The sequence below is a fragment of the Trypanosoma brucei genome, chromosome 8, assembly GCF_000210295.1.
Source record: "Trypanosoma brucei gambiense DAL972 chromosome 8, complete sequence".
In the NCBI taxonomy this organism is placed as follows: Eukaryota; Euglenozoa; class Kinetoplastea; order Trypanosomatida; family Trypanosomatidae; genus Trypanosoma; species Trypanosoma brucei.
Genome location: NC_026741.1, coordinates 618,401 through 641,425, shown reverse-complemented (window position 1 = coordinate 641,425; position 23,025 = coordinate 618,401). Strand labels below are relative to the sequence as shown.

At 50.4% G+C, this 23,025-nt stretch overlaps 10 protein-coding genes across 10 annotated transcripts; 1 reads left to right on the top strand and 9 right to left on the bottom strand.

The window, feature by feature from the left end:
- Window positions 1-247: 247 nt before the first annotated feature.
- Window positions 248-574, bottom strand: TbgDal_VIII2370 (hypothetical protein, unlikely; the record flags this gene model as incomplete). Its single annotated transcript, XM_011777264.1, has 1 exon — window positions 248-574. The coding sequence occupies one exon, from the start codon at window positions 572-574 to the stop codon at window positions 248-250; it is 327 nt and encodes a 108-aa protein (XP_011775566.1).
- A 1,279-nt stretch (window positions 575-1,853) lies between these two features.
- Window positions 1,854-2,774, bottom strand: TbgDal_VIII2360 (RNA-binding protein RBP10, putative; the record flags this gene model as incomplete). The annotated part of the gene is made up of 1 exon (XM_011777263.1): window positions 1,854-2,774. The coding sequence occupies one exon, from the start codon at window positions 2,772-2,774 to the stop codon at window positions 1,854-1,856; it is 921 nt and encodes a 306-aa protein (XP_011775565.1).
- Window positions 2,775-2,925: 151 nt separating this feature from the next.
- TbgDal_VIII2350 (hypothetical protein, unlikely) lies at window positions 2,926-3,273 on the bottom strand (the record flags this gene model as incomplete). Its single annotated transcript, XM_011777262.1, has 1 exon — window positions 2,926-3,273. One exon carries the CDS (start codon window positions 3,271-3,273, stop codon window positions 2,926-2,928), a length of 348 nt encoding a protein of 115 aa, XP_011775564.1.
- A 375-nt stretch (window positions 3,274-3,648) lies between these two features.
- On the top strand, window positions 3,649-4,062 carry TbgDal_VIII2340 (hypothetical protein, unlikely; the record flags this gene model as incomplete). The annotated part of the gene is made up of 1 exon (XM_011777261.1): window positions 3,649-4,062. One exon carries the CDS (start codon window positions 3,649-3,651, stop codon window positions 4,060-4,062), a length of 414 nt encoding a protein of 137 aa, XP_011775563.1.
- Window positions 4,063-4,719: 657 nt separating this feature from the next.
- Window positions 4,720-14,019, bottom strand: TbgDal_VIII2330 (hypothetical protein, conserved; the record flags this gene model as incomplete). The annotated part of the gene is made up of 1 exon (XM_011777260.1): window positions 4,720-14,019. One exon carries the CDS (start codon window positions 14,017-14,019, stop codon window positions 4,720-4,722), a length of 9,300 nt encoding a protein of 3,099 aa, XP_011775562.1.
- A 364-nt stretch (window positions 14,020-14,383) lies between these two features.
- Window positions 14,384-15,817, bottom strand: TbgDal_VIII2320 (hypothetical protein, conserved; the record flags this gene model as incomplete). The annotated part of the gene is made up of 1 exon (XM_011777259.1): window positions 14,384-15,817. One exon carries the CDS (start codon window positions 15,815-15,817, stop codon window positions 14,384-14,386), a length of 1,434 nt encoding a protein of 477 aa, XP_011775561.1.
- Window positions 15,818-16,541: 724 nt separating this feature from the next.
- TbgDal_VIII2310 (hypothetical protein, conserved) lies at window positions 16,542-17,876 on the bottom strand (the record flags this gene model as incomplete). Its single annotated transcript, XM_011777258.1, has 1 exon — window positions 16,542-17,876. One exon carries the CDS (start codon window positions 17,874-17,876, stop codon window positions 16,542-16,544), a length of 1,335 nt encoding a protein of 444 aa, XP_011775560.1.
- A 394-nt stretch (window positions 17,877-18,270) lies between these two features.
- Window positions 18,271-18,591, bottom strand: TbgDal_VIII2300 (hypothetical protein, unlikely; the record flags this gene model as incomplete). Its single annotated transcript, XM_011777257.1, has 1 exon — window positions 18,271-18,591. One exon carries the CDS (start codon window positions 18,589-18,591, stop codon window positions 18,271-18,273), a length of 321 nt encoding a protein of 106 aa, XP_011775559.1.
- Window positions 18,592-19,794: 1,203 nt separating this feature from the next.
- Window positions 19,795-20,811, bottom strand: TbgDal_VIII2290 (mitochondrial RNA binding protein, putative; the record flags this gene model as incomplete). The annotated part of the gene is made up of 1 exon (XM_011777256.1): window positions 19,795-20,811. The coding sequence occupies one exon, from the start codon at window positions 20,809-20,811 to the stop codon at window positions 19,795-19,797; it is 1,017 nt and encodes a 338-aa protein (XP_011775558.1).
- Window positions 20,812-21,840: 1,029 nt separating this feature from the next.
- On the bottom strand, window positions 21,841-22,989 carry TbgDal_VIII2280 (hypothetical protein, conserved; the record flags this gene model as incomplete). The annotated part of the gene is made up of 1 exon (XM_011777255.1): window positions 21,841-22,989. One exon carries the CDS (start codon window positions 22,987-22,989, stop codon window positions 21,841-21,843), a length of 1,149 nt encoding a protein of 382 aa, XP_011775557.1.
- Window positions 22,990-23,025: the final 36 nt, after the last annotated feature.

The following is a 23,025-nucleotide window of genomic DNA, read 5'->3' as shown; positions in this document are numbered from 1 at the left end:
AAAGGGATCCACAACACGACGCGTGTTTTTATTTTTATTTCTTCACTCTTTGATTAGTTCACTACGTACGTGTGCGCGTGTGGAGAAAAGGAAGGAGGAGAGCAATTGCTTTGGACGAGGAGAAGTAAAAACTTTTCAATTTAATTTTTGTTTTTCTTCGTGACAGCACGGGGGTGGGGGAAAACAGACACCGGCACAATCAAATAGAAACAAACAATCGTCAGCAAACAGAAGTCACATCACAATCTCAACCACGCGAACACCCAAAGAAAAAGAAAGGGAAAGCACTGCAGTAGCCCCAGAAATAACAATAATAATAGCAGTAGTAATAGGAATAGGAATAACAATAGCAGTAGTAATAGGAATAATAATAATAATAATAATAATAATAATAATAATAGAGGCGGTAAAAATAGTAAGGAGTGACTAACAGTAAACAAAACAAGAAACAAAGTAGAAACAAAAAAAAGGTAGAACAAAAACAAAGTAAAAACGAAAGGGAGGTACAAAGAATACATATATATATATATAAATAAATAAACAAATAAATATATATATATATATATATATGCATGGGCTTTCTATTTTCCCCCTTCTTCTCCTTTCCTCTTTCCCTTTTCTGCGCGAAAGTAGTTATGTATATAAGACATAAAATATATGAATACAAATATATATATTTATATATATATTAGATTTATATAAATCGCTCTACATAACCAATAAGGAGGAGCAAAAGCGCAAAAAGATGAAAGGAGAGAGGCATTAAAAAAAAAAACAACTAAAAGTAACGGTGATGGGGTGGTAAATAATAATAATAATAGTAAAGCGAAAAAAGAAATTAACAATAATAAAGGGTGGGAAAACAAGATGGCGTTCTTTGAGAAGGAAAGTGAGGGGGTGTGGGTCAGAAGAGCCAATTATAGAAAAAAAAAGGGGGGCGGTTGCGTCGGGGAGAGGAGGAGGGGAAAAACGAAGAAAAGAATGTTTGAACGGGTATTCTCTCTGTGGAGTTCATTCCTTCATTGCACCCTTCTTGTTCTTCGTTTTTTTTTTTTCGCATTTTCAGTTTTGATTTCGCGTTTCTTTATTTATTTATTTTGTTTTATTGGTTTCAGGGTCTGTCTTCCTTCCTCCCTTTAAACCTCTTCTATCTCCCCTTCTTTGCTTTTTTTCTTCTGGGACATCAACATATAAATAGATATATTTATTTATATATTCTGTCCTTCTTCACGTGTGGTTTCTTAAACTGAAGAATCATTCACACCTTCGTTCTCATTTTCACACTTATTGTTGCTTTCCGCCAGATTCTTCTTCACTGTTTTGTCTCCCCCACTGAATCTACCTTTCCCTCGTTCTTCTTTTTTTTCTTCTTCATTACAGTTCCCCAGCTCTCCACCACCTCTCCTCCTTATTTCTCCCATTCATTCATTAATTAATTCATCTCTCTTTTCTATTGTTTTCAGATTTCACTTATGTTCTTTACTCTCCCCACAAATACGCCTTGAACTGCAGCAAGTGGGGGGAAAAAATGACGAAAAGAGGTGCCAATAAGGCGACCACCAAAACATGAGGGGAATGAGGGGAGGGGGACTGCTGCCGAGAGATCCATGGAGGTAAAGGAGGTTGAGGAGAGGGTGTGGCGAACGAGAAGGAAGAAAAAAAAGGTGACAGCAAAAACAACAGCCGAAATTATAAACGAAGAAGGACTCATGGAGGGGGGAGGGATCGATTCTTCTGTTCGTTTTTCCTTGCACGCGATGTTGCTTCTCTCTTCCCTATCTCCATGACAGCCAACCCAAGGTAAACGACCTCAGCTGGCGGCAAAAATTCCTACTTCGTTACCCTCTGTGCCATCACTCCATTCGAACCGGAGGATACACCAGCGATGAACAAAGCTGTGGTGTATAGCCGTTCGGTGCGACAATTGCTGTCGTCGGGACGACGACCTGCTGTGCAACAGTAGTGGAGACGGGCGCGGTTTGTGGCATAGTCACAAATAGAGGCATGCCAACAGTTTGTTGCGGAATGAAGGAGTGCCCAACAGGCATGTAGCCACCAGGCACAGGGAACGGCGCGAGTGAGTAACCAACGGCCCCTGGTGGTTGTGTGGCCCCTGCACCGTGAATTGGCGCTTGCATCGGTGCGTGCAGAGCTGTCGGGGCCGATGGGGTTCCGGTTCCCGGGATGAGTGCTGTTGCGAGCCCGAGTTGTGAGCCTGTAAGATCATCTCGAGAGGAAAAGGACATGCTCCGCCCGAGAACGATGGAGCTGTCGAGAGGACCGCTTCCGCTGCTGATGCTTGCGCCAAGCTGTCGGTGGTGATTTTTCATTCCCTGACGCGTGCGGCTAATGGGCGGGTGGGCTATTGATGGGTCCAGTGGCGCGGGCGCTGCAGCGGCGTCTGCTATTCGTGCTTGCAACGGTCGGCCGCCCATAAGCACTCGGCCGTTAAGTCCTTCGATGCACTTCAATGCGTCCTCCTCCTCGAAGAAAAGTGCAAAACCATAACCCTTCGCCGGCCGGCACTTACTGTCAACGCAGAGTTTCGACGCCTCCACCCGACCGAACGACTGACACAGATCACGAAACTCGGAAGCACGGTACGTTTCCGGGAGGCCAGAGACATAAACGTTACGCCGTTGAAGGTTTGTCATTGCATCTGTAGTCACTTCCTGCCGGTGGACCTGCGGAGTCGTTCCTTCTTCAAGTGATAAGAAATGTTCTTCCCCAGCGTGCCCTGGAAGTAATTCCGAAGGTGATATCGAGTCTCCCATCTTACAGATGTTTGTCAACAACTTACAAAGAGATGCAGCAAGACGGAGTTTCGGCGAGTACAAAAACAAATCGGCCAAAACGAGCAAGATCCCCTTTGTTTCACTGTCCGTTGTACCGCGCAAACTATATATACGTATGTATATCAACTGACTACTTTGAACCTTCTTTCCTCTTTGTTTCCTTGCGCAAGTGCTCTTCCTTTTGTGTTGCCTCTGTGCGTTGACGAGATGGAGCGTACACGTGTACGTATATGCGGACCGCCGTGAAGAAGTCGACTGAGTTGAAACTATTCTTTACCGCACGTATGTATTCGTATGGAACACCAAGATAAACAGGAAAAGAACAACAACAAAAGGGTATTAGCGCTTGTAGGGGAGCAAATGTAACAACGGCAACAGCGACCGCCAGTGAAAGCAGTACGCCCGCCGATACTTTTACCACGGTGCCGCGACGAAGGAGGGGGGAGCACAAGAGTAAAGAACACCTAATCACTAGCATTGAATAGTATCGCGGACCACAGAGGGCTACCCGCCGTCGTTAAACATGCAGCATCAAGTCTTTTGGTTTCAGCAGCAAGAGCCCAATACCTAACGAAGTCCCTGAAAGGTCAGAGTCGGTACATATTGCAAGTGCAACGCGCCGGGACTCTGAGGTCCGGGACAGGAAATACTGGACTGTGAATGAGTGTGCAAACCTGCGGTATTTCTGCGACGCTTCTCGGGGCGGAGTACCCACGTAGGTTCCACTAAAGGAGATCTTGCACAGGACAAAGGATTTGATCCAGTTATACTAGAGGCAGATCCATCAGTGATAGTGCGACGGCAATCTGTCAACAAACAACAACAAAAGCGTCCCAACTGTGATACCAGACTTATGGGATTTACAAATCTTGAGAATCACCGTGAACACGAGGCGCAGAACCATTTTTACCCCCACTTGAGCTCAACTGCAACCCCCACCACGTGGTCCTCTTATCGCCGAGAGGCGCATCATAGCACAAGTCCCGTTGTATTCAGAACCTCGATGGGGTCAGGCATTATGAAAGTAGTACGAGAGGCTGGTCTTTATGGCCAAAAATTTCACCCGGCACTTCCCAAGCAGTCCGTGGACCACAAGAAACTGTACATCACTTACTTTCTGATTGCGTGGGGTTCCCAACTGTCTGCCGGTAGTTGGGCATCAGTGACGAAATCAGGCGTGGAAAGTACCTTCAAATGCAGCATGTGTACGACAGAAGATCCCGACATCACATCACCGACTGTTCGGTGCTGGAATGTCACCGAATAGCCAGCCGTGTTAATGAGAAAAGAAGATAGAGTTGATTGCTTGAAGGGATGGGGGAAAAAACCTCATCACTTGCTCAAGCGAGAAAAGAAGAGCACTCGCAGTAATGTGTCGCGTGTCAAGTACGAGGTTAGAAAGGGCCACTGATGTGTAACAAAAAATAAAAATCAACCTAAAGCAGGGGACTAAACATTAGTGCACGTGAGGGAGAGTGATACGAACGGTTAAGTAACCAAGCTAATATTAATGCAAGTTGCGGCGAACGCATAGATGTACATTTTGCTTTCTCACTTGTTCATTCCTTCCGATCAAACAACGTACGCGTGGGGGGTTTAAGGAACAGAAAAAAAGGTCAAAATAAACGATAATAGAATGCACCGCTGGGGATTATACGTGCGTTACAGCACCCCACACGATCACAGGTAACAACTTTTCTTGTTTACGAAAAAAAAAAAACGATAGAAACACGCCACTATCAGCGTCAAATCGGCTCAGTAACATTCCGGATGTTTGTGAATCAAGAACATATCAATGAATATATATACATATATTTATGTGTATACTTCTGTTCGAGTGTAGGACTAAACACCTGTGCTTTAGCTCTAGCTGAAGAACCGTGTGTCATCGCTTTCCTCCGTGAGCTTCTTCCAGCACGTTAAATTAGTGTTCTGGTTCGGAGTGCCGCAACCACGTCCCCTTGCTTGTGCTCGTCTCAGCAACCGATGCTGCGCTGCCCCCACCGGGAAACTTCCGCAGTGATGAGCTCTGGCTGCTGCGGTTTATGAGCTCTAGCTGCTGGGCGAGTCCCCTCGTCCGCTCCCCTTCCATTGTGGCCTCCCGCGCAAGGGCACTGACAGCTTCACGCACAGCTGCCAGCTCCTTCAACACAAGTTTCACACCAGTATCGGGATGTGCACTCTCAGGCTTTGGTCCGCGTGGTGCACTGCCCCCTACCACAACGCTGCTCGCAAGCTCGTCATCACTATCAGCCTCGTCATCTCCAGTTCTCTTGCCGTTGCCCTCCCTGCATTCTTGTAACGCAAGACAGTCTTCCTCCGGAAAGAAGGAGAGGTCATTCCTTTGAATCTTCTCGTGGACGTACGACTCTTGACCAGTAAACTCGTTCGGGTCCTTATGACGGAGGTAGTGAATAAAGTAAAGGTACATCCACATATTGTGTGCGTCTTCCACATGAGCCCTGAAACCGCCCACTTGGCCCTTTTCAAGTGTGTCCGCGTCGAGGCCGCAGATAAAGCAGGTGCTCCTCAGGTCGTTTTCCCTCTCTCGTCGGTCGTCGCGCAACTCACCGAAAGTGTCAATTATGATACCAAACATGATGTTGAGGAAGACAACATTTACAAGAGCGAAGAAAATGAGATCGTAGCTCACCCGTGGTACAAGTGTTGAGCTATTCCATGATACCTCATCCATGACATCCCCGACGCCACCACCCTGCCGCAGCCCCTGCCACAGAATAAATGTAAAACAGCGCAGCAATGTGTCGCAGTTTCCATTTTCGTCGTTTTTCTTCCCCGAGTTTTCGTCGACCTCACCGTTGCTTCCGAATTGCTCAGGGAACATAATGCGACCCGCGATGGCAAAAAGATACAATCCCATGACACCAAGCAGGGCCGTTAGGAGTAACTGTCGGCCATTGTGCGTGATGGCGCTAACAAAGGTACGAAGTGTGGGAAACGTGTAAACCATAAGCGTAAGGTGTGCGGCAGCAAAGTAATATGAAACGAAGATGCTTAAAACCGCCATGACAACCAAAAGTAAGCGATATTGGAAACTGAAGCGCGTCACAAGCAGTAAACTGATTTCTTTCGCGCTCAACCCACGTAAAACCCCTTGCAATGTTTCGTTGAACTTCGCCCGCCCGGAAAACCGCTGCTGTTTCTGGCGGTAGTGTACGTACAGCGACACCGGGAAAAAGACAATAGTATCCACAGTTATTGCAATTAAAGACAACACAAGCTGCAGGACACACAGGCCAGATATGATGTTAGCCCAGAGCTGGGATTCTTCTAGATTCCGATGACGCCCCTCGCCGTTGATCAAAGCAATGTTCAAAACCACAGCGACGAGGAGGGAGCTGTACTCGTAAAAACCGAGGTGTGTGCAAAACAGTACGGGTGCAATGAAATGGTTCCAGAAATATTTGGGCGCATCTGAGCATTGTTTCCATTTTGGGGTCCACCTAGGTTTGCCTGCGTCGACTGAAGTATCGACTTTGCCGGCATCACACTCTTTACCTCTCCAACCGCTACTTCTGTTGTCCAACCTCCAGCGTGTGCGGCGCTCTACCCAGCACTGGAATGCATAGCTACGTTCCACTTCAAAGATCACGTTGTCACTGTGGTACATAAAGTCTCCGAGCTTCGCTGCACGACTGCTGCAGTTAATTCCCGCCAGCATCTGCTTCCTATTCCTACGCATCAACCCGCGCCAGACGTGTGGAATGTGGAACAGCACTTTCTCCAGCATTCCATCCGCACGTTGTATTTCAATGAATCCGAGGCGAGTGCATAGTTTATTTGTGTGCTGAAGCATTGCATCAATCCGTTTCAAGTAATCGGCCTCCGCGTACGGTCTGACAGTCTTCAGGAAAATAAGCCAGTTGAAGAGGGCCTCCACACCCGGGTCACTCGCCAGTTCCTCATTTTCAAGAATGCTGTCGTACGCCCCTGGGTCCACCGTGGTTAGCTCGCGCTCGATAACTTCGACTGGAATCTGTTCCAGCAGTTGGCGGAATACGTCCCGTGAACGACATCCCTCGATAAGCGAGAGTAGGCATTGTGTGAGTGCAATACGGAGGTTTCCAGCATCGTCCTTGCTTAGTAAAAAGCCGCCTTGTAGACGTAAAAAAGCGTTGCCTTCGCTATCTGTTTCATTCAGGGTGCAGCAGTCGACCGAAGCCTTGTTATCAGTACTGTTGCTGTCACCGCCGCCCCAGTTTGTAATGCCTGTTCCAGTGGATGGAGTGCCCGTCACGTCCGGCAAATTCAGGCGGCTGAGCAACTTGCTGATAATGACACACACACCGTAACCCAGCAGGGCCTCTTGATTTTCATGACATGGCCCTTGGCACAGCTCAGTTAGGAGCGCGAATGCACTCTGAAGCATCCGGACGGTGGCCGGGTGGACAACAGCGGCTATTTCCGTAATGAGGTTCATTACTTCATGCACAGCATTTACGCTATGCAAATTATCGTACTGCGAGCGGATGTAGTTCTGCATACTGAGGTTGTGCCCTTCACAGAAGAGCTGGAGCATACGAAATAGGGTGCAAACGAAACGTTGGTTGAGACTTCCGCCTGCTCGGTCCCACGCGGAAAGTCGTCTTCTTGCAACCGCTGCACCGCGTCCGACCCTCACTTTTAGACTGCTGTAGAGCGATGGGGGCGTGGTGAGTGCGTTTGTCAGAAGCATGCGGGTGAATTCGTGTGCGTTGGATACGTTAGGAACCACTCCACCCCTCTCAAGCACAACGATCTGGTGTTCTGCGTTGGTACACTGCACCCAATCCACGGCTTTGTGAAGCATGTCTCGAATGTTGTGAAAGAATCTCTCTTGGTGCTCTTGGAAATATGCGAGAAGGGCTTTCTGGGCATGCTCATTACCACCCTCGAGGAGACCAACACAGAGTTGTACAGCACTGTAGGCCACTACCTGGTCGTCCACTGCGCAGAGGGACGCAATAGCGCGCGTTGCACCGAGATCACTGAACGTCGTCTGCAGTAGCCTTCCCGCATTCTCCTTTGCATAGTCGGTTTCAAAACTCCTCACCGTAAAAATGTCGGTGATCACCGACGAGTTCTCAGCACTAACATGTTTCAGTCTTTCTCTCTCCTGTTCTCTGAGTGCTGTATGTAGCGCATTGGAGAAAATGTTTAGCATACCAATAAGGGTGATGGAACCAAAGGATCGCTCCCGCATGCAGCCGAGAGTCGTGGACACAAAGTCTAGAACATTTGACCGTTCTCGACAGCTTAACAAAAGGGCGTTCATGATCCCAGCCGGCTCACCTAGGTCCGTGCTGTCCTCCATGGTGATCAGTTGATCACGGTTCACAAGACTGCGCAGTGCACCACGGAGTCGCTCCGCATCAAGACATTTCGTCGCAGCACCAGATATTAGTAATCCCATAGGGGACGAGTCGTCTGCATCGTTTTGTGTGTGCGTGGGTACATCCGCTGTTGCAATTAAACCACCCTGGATGCCGTCGTTTTCAGCCTGGGGTCCGGTCTCGGCCAACGGGAGAGCGTCCGGGTGTAGTCCGCGGGCCTCTTCTTCGGCCTCATTTATTTTCTTATAGTAGCAGATAACGCCGTGTCGTAGATTGCGTCGCGTCGTCAACATCGTGCCTGAAAGAAGCTCGTGACCCACGAGGTTTCCCGTCTGGACCTGGAGAAGGGCCACGAGGCGGCGGTAACCCACCATCTCTCTTGCCTGCAGCCGTATCGCATCAGCACTTGCGAGGAGCACTTCGCTAAACCCGGCGACACTCATACACATTTCGTGGAAGGTAGCTCCCACAACGTCCCGGTACCTGTAAAAACCTGCCTCGTTAAAACATTCTGTCATGAAAGTTAACAGTGCCAGCGGTAAATTGACAAGCCACAACCGGCGATACCGCTGCAGAATGCGGCGTCCCCGCCATAGCACAGTCTCTGTTCTAGACTGCATTAGCCGTGTGAGCTCTTTTAGCTGCCGTGAAAGCAAAAGCACAACCGACCACCAGTCACGGTTCGCCATCCATTCCATCTGCCGTTGTCTTCGACCCCCGTCTCCCCCTGCGTCGCCCGCGGCAATGTAGAGCGACACGAGCGCCAGCAGATAAGCACCGAGAAGATGGAACGAGTTACTTTCCCACAATGCACGGGGCCGCGGCACCTCTACCAGGGGGGTGTAGGATGTGCCATAGCTCAGCGTGATTTCTAAGAGATGAGTCACTGGCAGAGCCGACCGGCCCAGCGCCACGGCACCCATTGATGTACCGCAAATGCGGCAAACCATCTCAACGATGCAAGCTGTGAAGCGACCCCGCCCGTGCTTCTCGGTCACTCCGGGTGAGGGGAGGCAGCGGAAGGCATCATAGTCACGCAATAGCTGTAACATACGACGTCGCGGAATGCCCCCGACCGTGGTCTTGGTGAAGACGTGGAGACCCAACTTGGTGGCAAACTCTCCGTCGGGGTGAAGAGCAGCAATTTCTCCATCAATGTAACGGGCGGACTCGCGGAGAAATGCGTCAGTTAGGTGTGGTGTTGGATCTTTGATTGTCGCGAGAATACTGAGGACAATATGGAGGCCCATAACAACGCAGTTGCTGCTAAGGTTGAAGGCCCCCATAAATACATCAATGTAGGCCTTCAGCGACTCGGCATTACTTTGGGATAACGTGAAAACATAAAAGAAACGCATCCACTTGCTGAACGCAGGGCTCGACGGGCCGATGAACGGATACATTTCGAGCATAGTTATGTGCACTTGCCAATGGCGTACTGTCTCCGCACGGACAACAACGCGAAGCGGGACGCGCGACGTTTCGCTGAGTCCAACAGAACGTCGGCGTGCAATTATGGCGTTTCGATACACAACGATGCGGGCCGCACCAGCTGCCTTTAACCACAGGCGCCGTGCTTTGTTTTCCCCTCCGACCTCATGTTGGTCTTCGGGGGCTGACGAAGAGCTTGCCTCAACTTCTTGTTCTTCACAAATACCTATTTCTTCGATCTCCTCGTCATCCTCCGTTAAATCATTATAGTACTCGTCGGTGCCTCCGTCATCCACTCTACCCTCATTCGTTGTGCCTGTCACCTCGTTTTGAGTTTGAGTGCTTAACCCGTCGATGCCCTGGAGGGCAACATCAATGGCCTCCTCCACGGATCCTCGAATATATGATGACCGCACTTGAACAGCAGCAAAATACATATTGTCAAAACATTGAATCACTTCGGAGGAGGGGAAAGGATGCACTTGAAGCACGAGACGGGCCACACTGCGCCTCACCGTGCAGATTCGAACGAGCAACTCCATGGCGTATGGTGCCAATTGTGATCCATCGTGGTGTGCAAGATCGACGAGCCGTGGTACCAGCTGATCAACACGGAGTGGGCGCACGATGCAACTGCAGATGCCTTTGACGTAATCTAAGAAGGCGGCAACATCCTTTGTGGAGCCACTGAGCTGCGTGGTCACGGCGCTACCGGCTACCGTCGATTGGTAGTCGCTGGGCCCCTTGCGTCTGTTCAATCCAAAGCAACGGTTTCCATTACCGTCATTGGCCTTGCCTTTGTGCCACAGCAGTGCGTCTCTTTCGGTTGGGGATGTGACAAACGGGTCTCCGGTCGAAGAGACGTCCGCCCTGCGGAGTAACGAACAATAATCGTGCTGGTGGGCGAGGCTGGCGCCGTGGTCAGTAACCAAAATACCATGCAGCAGTAGGTTAATTTCATTTGCTGCGCGGTAAGTAGCGGTCTCAAGAATTTGCAGAAGGATCTGACAAATCATCTCTCGAGCCCGAACAACGAGCAGTCCCGCCTCGGATACTTCAAGGCGTGTCCATGTGTATTCCGCTATTTTGCTGCTGCCGTCGTGAGCCTCGTCGTCTCTACTATCAAGAAGCTCTAGAAGCAACGGTACCAGACAGGCTGTCTCCGTGGCGGAAACCTGATGCGCACTAACGAACCGCAGCCATGCCGCTAATGCGGCACGAATCAATATACTACGGCCTGTGTCAGACCGTACAAAATGGGTGTTAGAACGGATGACGTGGAGTGTTCCCTCTTTCACAGCCTGGGTGAGTTCACTGTCCGGCTTGCCAGAGAAGGCTGTTTTTTCATCGACTTTGAGATGCAACTTGCTGGAACCTAGCAGGACGGCGCCCTCGCGTAGCTGCACAGCTGGGTCATCGATATATGGAAGGATGTAGCAGTGCATTGCGAGACGTATTAAATGACTCCGCACAACGTCACAGACGCGCGACCGGTCGCTCACTTCAGGCCATTTCGGCGAAAAGTTGCGTAAAGCCCTCAGGAGCACTGGTGAAGGGAACACTTTGGCTACTTCTTCCCTACATAAAGGTGGGCACCCATCCAGACACAGGGCACCCAGTAGCTCCAATTCGCTCTGCACGTATTCCCTCAGCTTCGTTCCTTCCTCTTCTCCGCCGTCTTGTTGCTGTCCTGAAAAAAGGATGTTACACGGTATTGGCGGTTCATCCTTGTCAGTTTTAACGGCCCACTCGCCGCCACTATCAAGCACAAAGCTGTACAATGCGTTAGCATTTTCAACGAGAAGTTTTTGACACACAAGTCGCTGACGTTCCGTCACGCCGTGGGTCCCAACAGAACACATGGAGCATAGCAACTGCAGATATCTTCCGGAACGCGTGAGGTGGAGGCCAGCGATGTAGTGATTAACCACAAGTTCCAAAGATGAGTTCCTCACGGCGGGGTTCTCCGAAAAGAGCCTTGTCAGCGAATCGACAACCTCTAGCTTGTACCCGTCAAAAGCCAGAAAATACGGTATATAGTTTTCAAATCCTGCCTTGAGCTCCGGCGCTTGACGGACCATTTGCCTTAAGAGTCGAAAACCAAGACGACAGACGATATGAATCTCTCGGTGCATCTTCAGTAAAAGGTCGTTAACATCCACCACTCCGCCAGACAGTGGAAGCGGTGGAAGCCAAGAAGAACAGCCCCACTGCCCGCAGCATTGTGCATGCTTTCCCACCGATCGGTCAGCTCTCACCCCAAACTTTGAAAAGGGGGCGAGAATAACATCAATAACTAGGCGGTGAACGCACAGTTCAACCAACATATGCTGGTGGTTCGGGATAGGTATGCCGTCTCTTCGCAGAACATTTCGTTCAGGAGAGATTGAACAAAAAATTATGAGCTCGGCGAGCGTACGCTGGCAGGCACAAATAACCGGAAGAAGCGAAGCATAACCAGTACCTACGTTACTGCCTTTGGGGCACGTTTTGCTAGGTCGTACAAAACTTTCTGGAATGTGATCATAATCCGATACAATTGCCATTCTTCCTTCCATCAGAGTGGGGCTGGTTGAACCTTCTGCCGAAGGATACCTGCCCTGTCCATGTTCACCGTCCGCTTCCGTTTGTTGCTGGTGCGTTGCCGTTCCTTCCGTTGTCAGTACCTGGAAGGCATCACGGTACCCACTAAGTGTTTCACATTGGGACCAAAGAAATAGGACGCTATCCTGGACGTCCGTTGCGGCCCTTCGGACGACTATCAAATCAATATTTGATGGCTTCCATGATAGAGAAAGAGTTTCACTTCCCTCACTTGTGCACAGATACATGTCTGTGGCGACGTTCTGCAGTAGCAAGCAGTCATTCTCGATAAGATACCCGCAATCTGTGTTAAACATGGGGCTTAGTCTGAAAAGTGTGCGTTGAAGGTCTTTCGGTGTACGTGGTGGCGGAATCATGGACAGCGTTGTGGGGCGAACCACATCACCCCCCTCCTCGTTTACGATATCTCCAGTGAGGTTACAACAGGACCTCTGCGACACAACAGATCCCTCAGGAGAACCGTCCCCCTCAAGTATAGTATCAACGGCTGACCCTTCCACAGCAACGTATAAGTTAGAACAGGCTTGACGGAGGCGATACACTCCCGAATTCATATTCACGGCCCCACCTACCGTTGGTTGCTCGTTTTCTAATATCCACAAAGCGGTGCAACTGCACTGCAACCCGCTGAGGGCTCCCTCTTCACTGAACGTTCCATCAGCTACACCCTTATCCACTGCGAAGAGCGGGAGGGCGGCACCACCGACACCATTCACCCTTTTACGGTCATCGGGTGCCTTTCCTTTAGTACTACATGGGTCGGAGTCGAGGCTTGTCGCTCCTGCGGAATGGGAATCACTTCCCTGCGACTTCGAACTCCCCGCCGCAGCAAACCTCCCTGAAGCGTGGCATATCACGGTAACATTTCCCATCACTGAGTGAGTCTGTCTTGTCTTGAGCAAATGATCGCGTTCCCCACCACCTTCATTGCCCCTTGGCGCCACGCCTGACACTCCAATCTTGCCACCCCCTTGGCAAGGGGGCATTGCGACACTCGTAGCCAGTACCCGCTTGTGCTCGAGATGGTAAAATATTACCGGCACACCTGCGGAAACGCACGGCCGGGGGATGCGGTGCAGAATACGTTGATGTTCCGCTTTATCTCGATCGATGTCATAGCGCTCAACAACAAAAACGAGTGCTTTTGCCTCCGATAAGTTAACCTCTGGTGCTCCCAACACAGCAGATAGTGCCATACGGGTGCCAGCACTCCAACTGTTCCCACGTCCACATCCATCAGTCGGTTCGTAGGGGAAGCTTGCACTTCCAAAAGTTTCGTGTTTTACCGGGCGTGTAGGTGACACCACCGTAGTTTGAAGGAATATAGGGATGCTGGCCAGCTGCACCAATACTTCATCACCTCGGCACACGACATCTCCTTCACCGTGCGTTGTGTAACGCGGTGTGAAGATAAACTGGCAGAAGGTTTGCTCAATTTCACCAGGCGGTGCGAGCACAAGCCGGGCGCAGTCAGGGTCCCTCTCAGAAGGTTCCGACGGCAGTGCCGCCACGTGTAGGCGGCTCACCGCATGGACCAGCACAAACAATTGCCCGAAAGTCACCTGTTGTGTCGAGTAAATATTACTGACACCGTCCGAAAGAGGGTTGCTGTTTGGAGCCCGGTTGCCTTTGCTCAACCCCTCCTCTGCCGCGACTTTAGCCACTGTTGGAGGTAGGATCTGAAAAACGCTTGTTTCAAACCCAAAAAGCGGTAGTGGCTCGGCATCGTCGCTTAGCTCATTCTTGTTCCGTATGAACAACCCTTCATTACCCAACCCTCCCGCTGTAACGTACCCTTCGTCGCAGGAGAGGTGAATAAAGGCTCCATACCTTATAGGAACACGGCTTTGGCTCATATCGACGAGCCAAGGATGGGAATATGTGAAACAAGATGCGAAACGACCGCCTCACTGATACGACTTCGATCCGCTGAGGTGAAAGGAAACTTGAAGTACACTGACTATATGGTCTGCCTGTACTTCGCTTTTTTCGGCCCAAAACTGTGAAGAACAAAAACTTTTGTATGTGTACAATTATCGTTCTCTACCGCTAGTTATGTAGATGAAAAAAAATTAACAGAAGTGACTTGGCCACGTGAACCTGGTTTCGTAATTTCAAGAACCCATAATCTCCACGGTATCTCAACACAGTTCGCACCCAACCAACAAGACAGGCACTTCACCGAAACACCAGTTTGCAGTCACAAAAAAGACTAGAACGTTAAACAATGGCGCTGAAGTCAGTCGTCGCGCCATGCAGCTTGTCTTCCCCAAGTGCCATACTTCCAATAAGACTCTGCATTTTGTCAATTCCGGCAAGCCGAAGTGAGCTCGTTAGAAGTAGCTCCTTGCAATTCTTGTAATGAACAAGCTGGCAGCGTGTGTGGTCCGCAAGCCGCGCAAGAAATCGAATGGGCGCGGCATCCGTTTTTGTGAGAACAACAGAGAAGGGAAGGGAGAGAGTCTCTAGGTGGTCCAGGTACGCCAAATCACTGTGTTGCATCCCGCGTGCAGACACACAAACGAATACACGCTTAATCGGACGAGGTACACCCGGAGCACGAATGCGACTTCTGTTCCCATGCTTTGCCGCCTTGTCCTTAGCGGCCCGCTCTGCTATGTTGATACGGCCCGTACCCGCCACCGCTTGCTTCTCGTCAACGCAACGGCTGCATGAAGTGAGATACGCACGCATTGACGCCACGGCATTCTCCGCGTCCAGATGAGGTGTTTCCATTGGATTATAATAACCGTACCCCGGGCAGTCTACAAGTACTATTTTGTCTGCAATGTTGTAGAAGTTAACGGAGCTAGTCGTCCCCTGCAGGTGCCCATACGGTGCAACCATCGCATTTACAATGGCATTCACCAGTGACGATTTTCCACTCGAAGTGCGACCAACGAACGCGACCTCCGGCACCAAACGCTGCGACTCCCCCATTGCGAAAACACCGTTGCTGCTTTCATACCCTCCACCCATGGCCATAACCGGGAACTGTTTGGGGTGTGTCGCCTTCGCCACTAGCTTAATGTTACCACCAAACGCAAATGTTTGCTGTGCCTTCCTAGAGGCGGTGAACACCGGTGCGGTGCCATCACCCTTTGTAATCCAATGCTCCCATGACACGCCCCTTTTCAACTGCCTTTCGATCCGCCTCCCGTGCAGTCCCTTATATATTTCCTCCAGGATACCGCGGTCCAATGGGCGCTGACGTAGCTCCTGACGAAATGAAATTTGTGTAGGCTGGAGCAGCTCTCGAACTGCCCCTTCTACACCTATATCTTGCACAAGTTTTTCCTGCCGTCGAATGTGGCTCTTAGAGTCCCGCCATATCCTCACGGCGGCGTCCTCCGTAGCGTTGCGAAAATGCTCAAGCTGCTGCTGCCGCCGAAGTGTAGCACTGGCATCACCGCCAAGAAATTGTCCCACTGCAGGGTCCATCCTCTTGTTTTCGTAGTACTCGCTGCTTCCACGGCCCAGAGCCGAAGTGGAGGAAAACGATCCGAGGTTCCTTTCAACCACCCCTGAAGTAGGAAGTGTCGGGATAATAATTTTCCCGGAGCTACATCCTAATCGCGTACCGCTGACGAAGCGTCCACATCGCAGAACAGCCGTAGCAGCGAAAACATTCCCCACCACATGCTTGCTCGTCATAACAGCCAGCTTATGGAAGCCCAATTCTCAAATTCTTTCACTGGCCTAGCTCGCAGAAACAACCGAAACGAGAAAAAGAATTATAAGCACACGATTTGTAACCCAACCCGTTTCACAACACCTTGTATCCCTCCTGCAGGTCCCTAAACTCTCACAACAATACATCAAAACGAATTTATAAAAAAAAAACCACCCGCTAGGACCCGGGAGGCGCTCGGTTCGCACGGAGCCGACGTGTGGTAGAGGCTCTCCGTTCCCAGGTTGGGTTTCTACCAGCACCAGTGATGCCACCACATCGAGAATCCCCCTCCAAACAAACAGGGATGACTGAAAAAAAGAATGGCACAAAATTGTCACTGGAGAATAAAATTGGAAAGGGAAGTGGGATCCAGATTCAATGCACAAAGAAGTTCGCCATCCAAGGCCGGTAGCAGGTCGCAGGGATAGGTGCAGAATCGACAAATGAAAGGAGAGTAAAAGAGTTGTATGTGAAAATAATAACTTGTGAAACGAATCACTTGGCACCCCTTCGTGCAGACAACGCAAACATATGGTGCCAAACTCAAGGCGTTCCACCGTTCGCTCCACCGCGAGGGCCAACCGTCCGTGATCCTTCTACCGAGCTCGGCAACCATTAGCTTACCCCCAAACCCCCCTCTTCATCGCTGTTTTCTCCACTCAGAGTCCTGGGCGAGTCTCCACTTTTCCCAGGGCTCACCAATTGCTACCCCAACTCATCACCCGCTAAGGTTCCAGCACATGGCGGCTTGTCTGACTGAACGAAACGGTTCATGGTAGCAATGCAACCAACTGCTTTGTAACCCTCAAGTGGAATCACCAATTGTTCGACATTGTAAAGTTTGCGCCGCCTCTTGTCAGAGTGACTACCAACAGCAGCCTCCACGGGCATTGCGTTTGGATCAACCACACCACCCGCTTCAAGCACGTCTTGTGGTAAGTACCACAAGTTCCTTCCATACGCAGCACACGGGGATTCCAAGTCCACAACTGATGAAACATTGTTGGGCTCATTACTGCCGGTCTCATTGCTGCCCCGCATCACAAACGGTGCCAATTCAGGTGCGCTGGAGTTCACGATTGCTTCGGGATGTAGCTCAGGGACACTCAGCAATCGACCAGTCATTCCGTGGATTGGCACACCGGGGTTCTGACGCTCCACCTCAACTACGGACCGTGGAATTCTGTAGCCAGCTGGGAACACAAGCTGTGACAAGTGGTAGTATTGTTGGTAGGTAGTTGTGAGTTCCTGAAGCGCAAGTTTCCTGTTCCCTATGTAGCTGTTCGTGTGTTGAACATCGGAAAAGTCCAGGGGGTGAACACCTGGCCGGATGGAAATCCCTGCGTTCCGGAGTGAAGACTCCGAGAAGTATAGAGGAGAGGCAAAACTATGGGCCTGCATATGTTCTTTCACCAGCCGCTGAAAATCCTCGTATGCCGATGGTACACCCTCATGGCTTGTCCAAGATTTTAATGAGCCGGTCTTCCCAGAGATGTACGAGTTCTTCAATACGTGATCACCGTTCACGAGGAATGATATGTGAAGGAATTGGCTGACATGTAATGAAGGAACGGGCGTGGGTAGCAAGTTCATATCCACCATGACTCCTTTCTTGGCCCACGCCGCCTTTGTGCCCCACCAGTTGGACTCGTAGCCCATCTCATGGCGGGCTTTTTCCAGTAGTTCGCGGGATTTAAGTTTGTAACCTGTCATACTGCTCACCGACGATGGCACGTCTACGGGCGGAAACTGCCACCGGACCTCGCACTCAGGAGGAAGTTGGTCCATGTTGTAGAGGAAAACCGTGCGTGGAGCTTCCACCAGCACAGTTGGTAGAGGCCCATCCGCTTTACATAGACTGCTGCCACAATGGTTCGTCCTGTCGATGGAAATGTTTCCTAGGTGCTGCAGGTCTTCTTCACTGAGCCACAGTGGATGATGGCGCAATCGGTGATCGGGTCGGGTGTGACGTCTGAGAAAAGCATCCAAATGAGGCATCGCCGGCGTAAAGACAGCGGCAAGGCGCGCTGAACACCGCATTTAACTTATATGTCAGGTGCGTTGCGCTATGCCTGATGTGTCTACGTCTATAAATGAGTGCCGTAGCGTGTTCACCCGCGTCCCCCGCAGTGATGACAATCAATGCTCCGGAAGCGAAGGCCACGCGAACCCTCGGGTTTTGTTCGTAATAGTTTAAACGACAGTGTGAGTTTAGGTTTCCACAGGCACGAACGGAAAGAGAAGCACACGAAAAAGATGAAAGGCGAGATGAACAGAGAGTTCACCACAACCAGGAAAGCATGTTTTATCCACATTAAAGACAAATTGACTATTACATGCGTAAGCCGCTTATACATAAGCTTGTTCTTTCCGTCTAGTATCCATCCCATAGGTTAATTATTTTACTCCTCTCGCATTCCCCTCCTACACACCTCTACTTCAGAGGTGTCTGGACGCTGCCAGCCCCTTCCTTCTCCTCCACCTGAATTGACGGCTGGACCCGAGTACGGATGTATGTGAGACTCACAGTGATGGCCGGTGTGCTTTTGGACGTGTGTGACGGGTGAAATAAACTGAAACGGAGAGCATCGGGGAAGAATATTACCACAACTGAGCGAAACACGTCGTGAGCATGGTTCTTTTTTACTACTCTCTTTGTTGCTTTGCTTCGGACTGTCAAACAGCAAAAGCTAGTAAATCCTCTGCAAAACAGAGAAAACAAAATCGGTAAGATAAAGAACTTTGGGGAAATCATTTAATGGGACGCTCCCGTGGAAGGGAATAAATAAATTTTGGGAAGAGAACACCAAAAATGAGGGAAAGGGGGGGGAGGGAAGGAAGTGACCCGCAAAAATATTGGGGTGGGGCTCTGCAAGACAGAGGTTACGTATGCACAGAATAACAGCACGAGTACGTTTGACAACTCACTCCTTCACCCTTCCACTTTACTTCTTTTTCCCCCTCCCCATGTGCGGCAGAGTGAAGCAGACATGGTTCCCAATTGGCGTAGCCACAATCAGTTTCTCCACCCCTTTACAACAAAATCGACAGCCCACTCAATGCCCTCAGAACGTACAAAAGGCCCACAAAAATCCTTAGCCAATAAACAAGTGCATTAATCTATGCTGCGCGACAAGCCTGGCCCAAGGTGATACGCGCACAACTACCAACCGGGGCAGATGAAGACAAAAAGGCGGATATATAAATAAATATATAACTGGCAAGACTGGCGCGTGCCACACGGAGGAATGGGAAACTTTGCCCCATGTGCGGAGAAAAAGTGTGGTAGAAATAACGTAATTTCTCAAAAATAAAGTAAGGGAGGAACGGTTAATGCTACTGAACCTGTGACGCACACACCTCGGTTCACAAACCTCTAACCACTTGGAGGCACTATGCTGGGGGATCAAGCAGCAAAACAAAGACCTGAGGAGTCAACAGAGAAGAGGTAAACCACACCAAGTATAGGTGGCGTGGTTGTGTTCGACCGTTGCCCTAGTAATTCACTCTACGCCCCATTATCTCTTTTACCATGTCCAAACAATTCCGTTCAATCTTGAAGGACACTCTCTTCGCTGTCCCCCAACACCGCATCTTGTGCCTTTCCCGTGTAAATGAGTATAAACGCACACCCGGTTAACTGGTTTAGCGGCGCATATCGAAGATCCTTGGTCGCACCTCGTCACCCATAAATACAACTAGATTTTCGCTCTCCTACTTCTTTTCTTTCGTAGTGAGTGCAGCGCCAACCCATCTCTCCCCCTACTGCATGAGTTCATTTGCGTGTAAAAAAGAGCGATCATTTTCCCGCGGTTCCTCCCTTTTATAAGATTTTTTGAGTTCCTGTCCTCCGGTTGCTTGCTTTTTCTTCCCCGTTGGGGGTTTCCCGGAGGTGCTGTTCTTCTCTTTTGTTTATGGTTCGCCCTCTTCGTTCCCATTCGCGCGATAACTCACTCTATCACTGGACAAAGAGTCCAGCCTTGGCGAATGCTTCTTCAGGGTTTGCCAGCTGTTCTACGTTAAACAACTCCACCTGCAGCGACGCACTCCCCTCGTTCTTTAGCGTTACTCCCCTCTTCTTCTCTGATTCTTTGATTGGCCACTGGTACAGCTCAGCATCACGCCCGCTTAGCCAGTAATTGCTCTTAAACCTGGGAAGCCTTTTTACCCCTTCGTGCTGCATCGGTTCACCTGAGAGAAGGAAGGTCGGAATGCTCACTGGTGAGCGGTCGAGAGTCCTCAGTGCCACTTCGGGGTCCTCGAGTTGCTCCACGTTGAAGATGAGGAACCGCTCCCCAGATGAGACATCCATCATCACAGGTGCTTGACTCGGCTGCACCGCCAACTTGAAGAACTCCAGCTGCCGTCTCGTAAAGTAGAGACCGCTGTTGAAGGCGTTCTGACGGATGTGTTCGCACAGCACCTGATATGCATCTCCCTTCCTGCTGTAGAGCTTCCTCGAGCCGCCTGATACGGGATGTGTCATGAGTGCTTCTCCGCCAACCAACTGACTGGAGTGGTACAACCTGAGTGAGCTCTTCGAGAGAATGATGGAGCTACGTGCGTTGTTTTTAAACGTGAGGGCGTTCTTCACAGCCTGCGTTCTCGTTAACCACCACTTACTGTGGAACCCATGCTTCTGAGCGCGATCATTGAGCTCGAATTGCAGCTTTTCACCATAAACCTTCCGGGAGCTGTAACTGCTGTGCTTTGGTGCCTCCATTACCTCCGGTGGAGAGAGGAGCTGATCGAAATTATATAGCTCGAGCGGCTTGTCTAGTAGCAGCTGCGTGGACACGGCACCAGGCTCTGGAGTCAGTCCATAGCTCTCAGCCTCCCAGTCTTCGATCCACACGTTGCTGGGGCTGCTCCGAGCTTTTTGATTGCTCTCCAGTATGTGGTGCTGTTGACTGAACACAACAATGGTGCGCACAGCGCCTACAACTCCTGTGTACTGTGTGAGCCTTCGGAACATGACGTTTACCCTCCTCTATACGAATGCTGACGCGCGCGTTTTGTTAATATTTTATTGCTACTGTATTCTTTTTTTTCCCCCCCTCCTTATTACTTTTATTACTCTGAAACCGATGCCACCTATTTAAAGCCTTCTCTTCAGAGAGATGATAAATGGTTAAAAGAGTTTATGTGCGCGAAACTTTGTGCAGTGCATGTGTTGGGATAAGTGAGCAGCAAAAAGTGAAGGAGTGCTCAAACGAAAGTAGATAGTCTTGACTACAGGTTTCAACTCACGAGTCCCTGTACCGTCGCCGGAAGGCCGAGGGATCAAAGTCGGGCGGCTTTTCTTTTCTACTGCGGTTGTGCCATGTGGCATCTGCGTTGTTTAACCTGCTCACTTTTCCTGGGCGCGAGTAGATACTTACGCGCATAGAACAATTGTAGTCACCACCCTGACGGTGTCTGGAAAGAGCACCTGGTTGTTGGGCGAACTGCAGCACGCCGCGTAGGCGGTTGAGTACGGGTGGCCGCCGCCTGATATCCATGAGGTTCCACACACGGCGGCTTTGTATGAAGCGCTCCATGTGTCACACGAGACACGCCTGCCCTATGAATTGTGCTGAATTCTACCTACCAGTGTTTAGCTTCCTCGTGCGTCTAACTCTTTCAACACTCGTGGGCCAGAAGCATGAAGACGACCCTATTCCCAGTGATCAGTGATGGGGAGAGAGCGTAAAGGAGCACGCCAGGAAACGCAGCGTCAGCAAGGGGGGAAGGTATGTGGCACCCAGCACTACAAGATGCCCAAGGCAGAAACTGATCACTTCAAGGTATGTGTACCCGCAGGCAAGCGGCTGAAGAGTAGTGAGACTCGCCCAGGCCGTCCACCACCGAAGCGGCCAGCGGTGCCACCATCGCGCCGTGAGTCCCCGTTTCAACAGCAAGTGTTGCAAACCAAGCATTAAATGCGGCACACGATGCTTCAAAGCAACAGACGAGGAATGGGAAGGAGAAAAAATGCCCGGTCGAGCACCGCTTCAGTAACTGTTCATCGCGACCGCCAAAACTCCAAGACTGTTCGGTGCTCATTCTCAAGTCTGTACAGGCGCGACAGCGCCAGACCTCCCACAGGAACGTAATCCAGTGACTCCTCGCCCGCTCCGTTAGACTGGCCATCGATCACCAGGTGTTCCATCTTGCGGATGGTCTCCAGATAATGCAAGTCTCCCCGCAATCCTCTCACAACACAATCGTACCTTAGCCGTCGCTCACCACTGACCCTTCCGACGTTACGGGATAGAAAGTATTCCAACGGGGGCCATACGTTGCATTGTGCCACCCGAAGCAGTTCTGTGGCTTCACGGAGAAGTGGGTCCAGCTCTTTTTCCCACACATCGCGGATGATTGGCTCCAAAAGTTCTTTTCGTCCTGAACTTCCTTGACTGACACGTTCAGCTAGGCAGTGTTGCAGCACGGCAAGGTTCGCAGCAATTGCCTCCATATTCTCCGGACGTACATCCAAATAGTTAAAGGGAATGCACTGCGGCGTATACGAGCACTGTTCCAGTGCAGGCAGGGAACGTGAGACGGAACTCGCATGAATATCAGTGGCACTACCAGTGGGGAACTCCCGGTGGGTATCTTTTCCATTTTCGCTGTTGAACGTTGGCTTCGGCGAGTGAAAAGGACTCGGAAGCTTACTCTTTATGAAGGATGCCACACCGCCAGCAAATAGCGAAGTACCACTTCTATATTTTTCCCTTAAAAACCGGTCCACATGCGACTCGACACGCGCCAGGTACCGTTCAGTACTCCGTTGCTTCAACCCCACGTACTTCTGGTAGCGTGCACTTAGGACGTCAAGGAGTACGTCCACTTCCTTATCCGTTACCCTGTCTAAGCAGTGACTGTGATTATTTGGAAACGCTTCTAGAGGGCCACTTTCTGATGTTCTTTTTTCTTGTCCCTCATGCAAAGCAACTTCGTTGGTTCTACTAGTAGAATTTGAGGGCGGAACTGAAACATTGTCCCCGCGCCACACGTTGGATCGTCCTGCACCTGGTCCTCTATCACTACCGTGTGTCTCATTCTGTGGGGGACCATAAAGGCCAACGCTCCTGGAAACAACGGGGACGGGACGGAGTTCGTATGCTGGATTCGACGGAAGTACTACTATAGGAGGAACAGCACCAAGCATTCACTCGGCGGGCCTCGCAAGAAACAGCCACCCTTC